This window comes from Fukomys damarensis, unplaced genomic scaffold, assembly GCF_012274545.1.
Source record: "Fukomys damarensis isolate Sample0158 unplaced genomic scaffold, DMR_v1.0_HiC HiC_scaffold_11, whole genome shotgun sequence".
NCBI classification, from domain to species: Eukaryota; Metazoa; Chordata; class Mammalia; order Rodentia; family Bathyergidae; genus Fukomys; species Fukomys damarensis.
The window spans coordinates 2,213,547-2,221,944 of record NW_022900923.1 but is presented as its reverse complement, the minus strand read 5'-3'; the positions used below and the strand labels follow the sequence as shown (position 1 = coordinate 2,221,944).

General features: G+C 60.2%; 1 protein-coding gene across 1 annotated transcript; it reads left to right on the top strand.

Annotated features, from left to right (window-relative positions):
* Positions 1-6: 6 nt before the first annotated feature.
* Positions 7-3,847, top strand: Hlx (H2.0 like homeobox; the record flags this gene model as incomplete). The annotated part of the gene is made up of 4 exons (XM_010642487.2): positions 7-136; positions 723-902; positions 1,555-1,739; positions 3,167-3,847. Coding segments are annotated over 4 exons (960 nt in total), but the record flags the coding sequence as incomplete, so codon positions are not given.
* Between the last annotated feature and the right edge of the window lie 4,551 nt (positions 3,848-8,398).

Below are 8,398 nucleotides of genomic sequence, written 5' to 3'. Positions count from 1 at the left end.
GGCTCGGGATCCCGCACGAGCGCTCACCTCGGCGCCTCAACCCCGGCGCCCTCCAGCAAAGACCTCAAGTTCGGCATCGACCGCATTCTGTCGGCGGAATTCGACCCCAAGGTGAAGGAAGGCAACACGCTGAGAGGTAGGTCTCCGGCTTCAGCCTCCCCGGACCGTGCGCCGACCAGTCCCGGGCCCAGGCCGCCCGGGTGCTTCGGGTGTTCCCATGATTAAGGACAAATGGGGGACGGAGGAGAAGAAAAGGCGGTGTAAGCAAACATCAAACACCAGGTTTAAAACTCATCAGCTTTATGTAACCAAAAAATCCTAAGGATGTCTGTGAACTGGCTGGGGAAATACTTGCAGAGATGATAGTCACTGGTCACGTTCTGCATCTCATACCTAGAGACAGAACTGTACACTCCTGGCAGGGAAGGCCCGCGAGGCCCGTTTTCCTCCCTATTTCTCCCACTTCTGGTAAAATCCCACGTAAACTAAACCGTTGGCCTCAGCTCCAGGCGCGGTGGGTCGGTGCTGGCGGGCGTGCGAGCTGGGGCAGTGGCTGCTGTCGGCAGAGAGGCCTCCCCGGCGTCCCCGCAGCAATGGGCCCGGGCGCACGAAGCTGGGCGCTCCGCAGAACCCGGGTTCTCTTTCTGGCCTTCCCGGACCTGGCTACCGCGAGCCCCAGGGGAAAGCGGAGGGCGCTGGTGACCGCTCTCTCCTCCCCGCAGACCTCACCTCGCTGCTGGCCGGAGGGCGCCCGGCCGCTGTGCACCTCTCGGGGCTGCAACCCTCCGCCGGCCAGTTTTTCGCGTCCCTGGAGCCCATGAACGAGGCCTCTGCTCTGCTCAGCCCCTTAAGCTCCAACCCGAGAAATTCAGTTCAGCATCAATTCCAAGACACATTTCCAGGTACGGAAAACGTCTGAACCGCGGCTGGGTGACTGAAAGCCCAGGGCTGCGGCTGCCTCAGTGTCGCAATACTGTAGCTGGGCCTGGACACTTCGAGGTCAGAGAGAGAGAGAGAGAGAGAGAGAGAGAGAGAGAGAAACCGAAAGATTTCTGGGGCAGCACCGAGCACAGGCTCTGGGCGGACCGTGTGGGGCGCGGCGAGAGGGGCAGGGGTGCCTGGGGACCAGCACAGTGTGTGCAGGCTGGTGTGGCACTGGAGGAGTCGCTGCCCCAGCCTTTAGGCTAGAAAGGGTGGTTTAAAAGTGGGCATCGAAGACGTGGCTGTTAATAAGCTCTTGATGTAGCACATTTTGGATTGCCACAAACATGTCTGCATGGTGCGGTTACGTCCACGTCCGTGGCCACTTGCGGGAGTGCGCATAGGCCAGCAGCAGAGACAGGATTATGGCCCCTTTGCACCCGCTGGCTGAGCATTCGGCTGCGTTTCCCCTCGAAATCACTGCTCCAACCGCAGTTGGCCTCTTCAGGCCTTGGACCTCAGCAAGGCCCTTGCCGTGCACACAGCCTTTTGAACACAGAGCCAGGGTCCCAGGCTGCCACCTGTAACTGAGCGGCCTGGGTCTCTGTTCCCTGCGCCTGCCCGCCCGTGCAGGTCCCTACGCGGTGCTCACCAAGGACACCATGCCGCAGACGTACAAGAGGAAGCGCTCCTGGTCTCGCGCAGTCTTTTCCAACCTGCAGCGGAAAGGCCTGGAGAAAAGGTTTGAGATCCAGAAGTATGTGACCAAGCCTGACCGAAAGCAGCTGGCGGCGATGCTGGGCCTCACCGACGCACAGGTGAGCGTCCTGGTTACCCTGGCAGGCTAAGACCTCATCCCGGCCCAGGCCCAAACTCGAGGTCTGGAACCGGAGGCCCGACAGGGGTGGGGGCAGGTGAGGTCCTGAAGCTACAAGTTTGCTTTGGCCACCAGCTGTGGGCCTCCGAGATGCTCATTACGCACTGAGCCCAGCACAGTTTGCTCTAGGAGGCAGAGGCAGTTTATTTCAGGAGAGATAGAGACCCAAAGTCTAGAGATTGTTGTTGACTTTTCTCTTCCACCCTTTTCCCTCCTCCTCACTGCCCCGCGGTATTGTGAAATCTCTGCTGAGAGGAAGTGAAAATATCTTTCAAACGGAATTGCTTAGCTCTGGTAGGGCAAGGAGTCTGCAGCCGAAGTCCCATCCTAACGGCTAGGCTAGGCTGGGCAGAAAGTCTTGGAAAGAAAGAGCAGATTTTCCTAGAACGCCCAAAGGCATCTCAGCAGGTTTGGCCTGATGGATTTTCCCCCCAAGACAATAGGAAGTCGTTTGTGCCTGGATTCCTTTTTCCTTAGATTCAAGAACCAGGCTTTCTTTTCCTTTTCTTTTTTTCTGTTTGAGCTTTGACCACAGTGGAGTCCCCCGTTCCCCTTCCTGCCAGCAGCGGCTCTCCCTACCCTGACTACCCAGCAAGGCGAGGTGGCGGGAGGCCTTGGTCGGACTCCTGCCTCTGCCCTCTGTTCTGCATTACACAGCTCCTCTGCGAGCGCGTGGACCGCCAGCCCGCCGTTTCCACCAGCTGGGATGTTATTTTTAAAAGAGAAGTTGGAACTTGTGAAGATGTGTTGGGTCCCCCAGGGGATCTTATATATTTATGTGGGTTCTCCGTTCTGTTCCCTCCTCCACTTTGCACACATTTCATTCCAGCGTTTTCCGAGGCCCCTGGGAATTAGCTTGTGCTTTCCAGGGGGCAGGATCCTTAGCAACTGTGTGGTGAAACCATAAGGAGGAAATTCTCTTCACTGAAGACTAGTGGTGCCGCACCCCTCTGGGATGAGCTCTTTGGGTCCCCTTCCCCCTTCCTGCTTCCCAGTGCAGTGATTTGCTTTGGGTAGTGGCAATGGAGGACAAGGCCAGCCTTGAGATGGGGTGCACTTTCCTGGGTCAGGAGACCCTGACTTCAATTCTTACTGGGGCGGGAACTCAGGGCACTCATGCCATTGCAGCCTGTTTGTGTCACGGAAAGCTCTGAAAGGTTCACTGTCAGTGGCTTAGAGCCTGGAACTTCACTAGCGTAGCGGCCCTGTTTCGAGGAGGCTCCCGGAGGACTCCCAGACTCCTTTTCCCTTGCCTGCCTGCCTCTTGGCCAGCCTTCTCTGCACCTGGCTTTTGGTGGAGGCACTGGGTGGTCTTGGAGGGCCAGCGCCGGCGGCCGTGCTCACCGCCTGTCCCTGTCCCGCGCTCAGGTGAAGGTGTGGTTCCAGAACCGGCGGATGAAGTGGCGGCACTCCAAGGAGGCCCAGGCGCAGAAGGACAAGGACAAGGAGGCCGGGGAGAAGCCTTCGGGAGGAGCCTTGGGCCAGGGCAACCAGGAAGAGGGGAGCCCCAGCCGCTCGGAGGGCGAGCCAGAGAGCGAGAGCAGTGACTCCGAGACCCTGGACCTGGCGCCCAGCGACTCGGAGCGGACTGAGGGGCCGGAGCAGCCCCTGCACCCGGCCTCGGTCATCAAGGCCTCGACTGCCACTGCCCTGGTCACGGCTGGCAGTGGCGGCGGTGGTGGCTGCACTTTTGGCTTCAGCAGCCCGAGCAGCCTCGGGGGCACCAGCGCGGGCAGCGGCACCTCGGAGCTGCTCCCGGAACCCCAGCCCGCAGGTGGCAGCTGTGCTCCCCAGAGCCCTGTGCCCAGCCAGGCCCTGCCAGGCGGTTTATAGACCTAGAGGACAAGGGACCCGCGGCCGGAGGGCAGCTTCCGGGCGGGCTGGGCTCCGCGCCTGCGCCCAGTGGTCGGGACACGCCGGGGACACGCCGGCCCCTTCTCTACTTCATGCCTGTGGCCGATCTTGCTCTTGGCACCAGCAGCTCCCCCTGGGAGCGCGGGGCTAACCTGCTCCTCCTTGTGCCCGCCCCCCCCCGGGGTCGTGGCATAAAGGCTTAGCAAACCTGAAACTTGTAAATAAAATGTTTACTATGGTTTGTAAAAGGCCTGAGGCTTACTGGGCTGGTGCTGTGGCCACGTGGTGCAGTTCCAGGACGTGAGCTGGGCCACTCAGAGCAGCACAGCCCGCTGGGTCAGACCCGCAGCTCTGTGTAGATTGTGCACCGGCTCAGACGTCCCACATGATGCAAAGGCCACAGCCTGGGCCAGCGCCACGGGGTCTGCGCTTGCGAGAGGAGCTACCAGTCCGGCCGCCTGCCCCACACCTGTCTTTGGAGTCTCTTTGGACCGAGGCCCCCGGCAGTTGGAGTTCAGGAGGCAGTGGTGTCAGACAGGGACACCCGAGGTGGCCGCACCCTTTGTTCAGGGCTGGGGCTGGGGCAGGTGCCGGCGTGCAGGGTCTCCATAGGGCAGCAGTTGTCAAAAAGGCTGTGCAGCCAGCGGGTGATGCGGAGGCAGAACCGGGCCTCTCTCCGACCAGCGATGAAGCTGTGAAGCCGACCCCATCCCACTGCACTCCCCCCAGAATTCCCCACTTGAACTTGAGCTGGAGGCCCTGCTCCAGCAGCTCCTCTGCTCCACTGCCGCCGCCGTGTGAGGGGAAGGGGCAGAGTGCGGAGCCCGCTGTGCCCGATGCTGCCCCGAAGTTGTTTTGTGATTGTTTTTGAGGAGTAAGGCCAAACCTCTTTCAAGACCTATCGTCGTCCTGGGTCTCCTTCCCTCTAAAGGACTAAATGGATGCGGCAAATACTTTTTGGCACCCAGAGTGGGTGGGTGCCGATCCTCTCCGGCTGGTGTCCGGTGCCGGGTAGTCAGTCTGTCCGCACAGCAGGCCAGCACGCTGAGCCAGAGCCCAAGGACGCTCTGCGGCCCTGCTCAGAGAGGCTGTGGTGGTGCCCATCTTCCTTTCTTCCCCACTGCCTCCCGCGCTGGGGTGGGAAAGAGGCCACAGGTGCAGCCTGGGCTGGCACAGTCCTGGAGCCCAGGCCAGACCAGCCTCCAGCCCAGCCCTCCCAAGCTGAGCCCCAAGGGCATCCAGAAAGCAGCAGGACTCCGGCCTAAATAGATCCCTAATTGTTCCCCAGGAATCTGCTCCCCCAGGGCAGCCCCCTGCTGTGGGCCTGGCTGTAGGTAGGGGTCCTCCTTGGAAGCCTCCACAGCTCTGATGTGCTAACCTCTGGATTCTCTCTGGGCTTTAACTTTGCCTGCATCACTCAGACTCATTTCCTGTGCTCCCCAAATACTATAATTCTGGATCCAGAACGTCCCAGGAGGTTGAGTTTGGAGCCACTTAAACCCACTCCGGGAGTTCAGGCTGATGACGTGGCGACAAGGGATTTCTATGTATGATTTGAGCAGAGGAGCAGGGCTACCCAGGAGGCCCAGTGCTCAAGTCCCTGCACATCTTCCTGGGCCAGGGCTTGGACGTGGAGGATTCCCAGGGAATGCAGCGGTGGGATTTCAGGCCACAGGCCAGGTTCTGCCGTGCAGCAGGGTGCAGGAACTGGGGACCTAATTATCCTGGGGGTGGGTACCCTGAGCCAGAATCTGGGGTCTGGTGTTTCTGGGGACACATGAGGTGAACCTTCCCTCCCACCAAGTTCCTGAACCCTCATCTCCTGAAACTCAGAAAGGATTTATCGGGGAGTGGAATTATTCTGCAGTTCCATCCGAAACGAAGCATCTGAGCCCATAAAGCGTGATGTTTGGAAGAAGAGCAGCCACAGGAGGAAATGCTGCTGCAGTTCAGGCTCTGCCTCATGTCCTCTGCCAGCTCCTGGAGTCCCCGAGTGCCCCTGGACAGCAGGGTCCAGGTTGTGATGCCTGAAGAGAGGCCTGAGTGTGAGTGACACAGAGCTGCCCGCAGCCTGGGGCGGAGGCTGGAGGGAGCTGATCCAGTGCGGGCCACCGGGACCTGGCTTCCGGTGGGCTGTCTGACCCAGACGGCAGGGCCTCTGCTTGCCTTGCAGGAGTTAAAGCAGGCCCTGAACTCTGCATGTGGAGGCAGTGGGAGCCAGGCTCCCTAGGAACACAGGAGATAGCTGACTTCGAGGCACAGCCATGGGTACAGTTGTGTACCTCGCAGAGGAAGTCTGAGCCCTGATCCATCACTTCCAGTCCACCTCACAACCCTCTTTGAGGACTCAGGTCCACAAGTCCCTCTGATCCCCTCCCAACCTCAGCTGTGGCAGGAAAGAAGCCCAGCAGCTCCGGGACCCTGTCCCTGCCTGGGTCTGGAGTGCATCACAGGAGGGACCAGGCTGTGGCTGCAGGTAGGACGCAGAGAAATTATCCGTTCTCTCCAGGCCTCCTAGAGGCACCAAGGCCAGAGCGAACCCAGATAGAACCTGGGCTCATGTCCTACGCTGGGCCAGGACAGCAGCCTGGGGCAGTGCCCAGCCTGCCCCAGGGGGTCCTGCAGCTTTAGACTCACATGTAATCTGCAAACCCGTCTGCAGTGTGGCTCTACCTGGCCAGACAGTCGCCTATAAGCAGCCCCCAGACTAGGGTTGGGAAGGGGAAGTCAGGCGGGAGGATAAGGGATCCCTGCCCTCCTCCCTCTGGCCTGTGCTTTTCTGAGAAGGAAAGCCTGGGGTGGGGACTGCAAGCTCGGTCCCACCTCTCCTTGGTCCACCTTGGAGGTGCTGCATTAAGGGTGGTCCAGAGGACCTGGAGCCACAGGACAGAGGTTCCCCCTCCACCCCCACCCCCAGCATCTGGGTGGGGGCGGGGGACGGCACTCCCGCGCTCCTGAAGACCGGGTGTTGGGTTTCAAGGACTGGCTGCCGCTGGGGAGGGAGCTGCTGCAGCAGTAGACCCCCAGGGCCTCCCTTCTCTGAGTGGTGGGATTGAATGCCTCCCACAGACGGAGGTCCTGCTCCGCTCCCGGCCTCTCCTGCCACGGGCTCTGCAGAATCCCGCTGCTGATGCTGCTGCAGCTGCAGGCTGGGGTTGGCCTTCCTAGGACACCCCAAACCGGATCTAAGGGAGCCCTGCCCGCCCAGGCTGCGTGCAGCGCTGCTGGCCTTGTGCGCCTTCGCGGCCCTGCCCCGGTCCTTTTCCCTCATTTCGGGAACGAGATGTTCCTGCGTAGCCCACAGCTGGAGGACACTCGCCAGGGTCCCCCGGATGGCGAGCGCAAGGCCCTCTTGGGGTGCACTGAAGAGTGCTTAGGGACTGTCTGCATCCAAACTCAGGCTCCAGGGGTGGGTGCTGGGTTCTTGGTGTCCCGTGAAGCCCTCCAGGAGCCAGCACACCCTGCAAGGGGGACCCGGTGCTTTGGCTTTTGCTGTTTGGGGTTCTGGGGGCGGAGCATCTTCTTCCTTCCTTCTCTGTGGACTCTGAGCCACCTCTGCCCGGGCTGGGCAGCCCGGCGGGTGGGCGGGGAGCACAGGTAAAGCCTGGACCTCTCTCCATCCAGCCCCACGACCGGCTGCAGGCCTGGAAAACCCATGGAGTCTTCGGCTTGCCTTTGCTCAAGAATTCAAGGCACCAGCCGGGTCTTACGCTGCTGCGAGTTTAAATTTAGCCGCCTTCGGGTCCCACCATTCTGCCATCAGTCTTCCTCGGGGTGCGCAAAGGGGAGGGATGCAGGGCGTTCCCCACGCCCCAGGAGACCAAGCCACTGGTGGGGAGGGGCTGTGTCCCCTGATTCCCAGACACCCTCGCGTGAGCAGGCTGCCACATCCTCTCCTTCAAGGGCTCCTGGAGTCACATCCAGCCTCCCGAGGCCCTCGTTTGCGTGCGTGTGTGTGTGTGTGTGTGTGTGTGGCTCCTGTAAGTTGGGAGGAAAAGCTGGAGTTTTCTGACACTTCGCGTTTGAAGGAAGTTCCGGCAAGTATTTGGGGTGTGTGGGGGGATTATTTGCCTGCTGTTGCAATTCTGCAGGTACAAATACTGCTTGCGGGATTTTAAGTTCTTAACACCATCTCGGGCAGGGGCCTTCCGAAAGGGAAACAGGAAATTTATCTCTTTGAAGGGCAAAGAGGTGTTTTGTTTTGTTTTGTGTTTTAGATGCTGGAATGAAACCCAGGGCCTGGAGGAGGCAGAGCCCCGCCTGTCTCTGAGCTTCACTCCAGCTGCTGCTGCTTTTGTACCCACTACCCTCCCACCCCCGGCCTCTCAGGAGAGGCGCTGGAATCGAACCCAGGGCCTTCGCACTGACCAACATCCTAACCTTTTTTGATTTTGTTGTTGTTGTTGTTTTTATTGTCTTGAGACTGCTAAATCCCACTAAATCGATAAATTGCCCAGGCTGGGCAAGGACTTGTGATCCCCCTGCCTCAGCTTCTTAGAGTGCTGGGATTACAGGTCAGGTCCCACCTTTTGACCAGAAGGGCAGGTCTCTGCCAAGGGACGGAGAAATTCCAATGCGAGCGACCCAGGGCACGAGGCGAGGCACCCGCATTCGGTAAACAAACGAATAAAGACATTGCTGCGGCTTCCGTGGCTGTATGAGACATCGGCGCGTCCCGGTCAGAGGTGCAGCCCCGGGGTCCGGAGCGAGACGGAGACCCGGGTCCCATGCTGCGCGCGGCTGCGG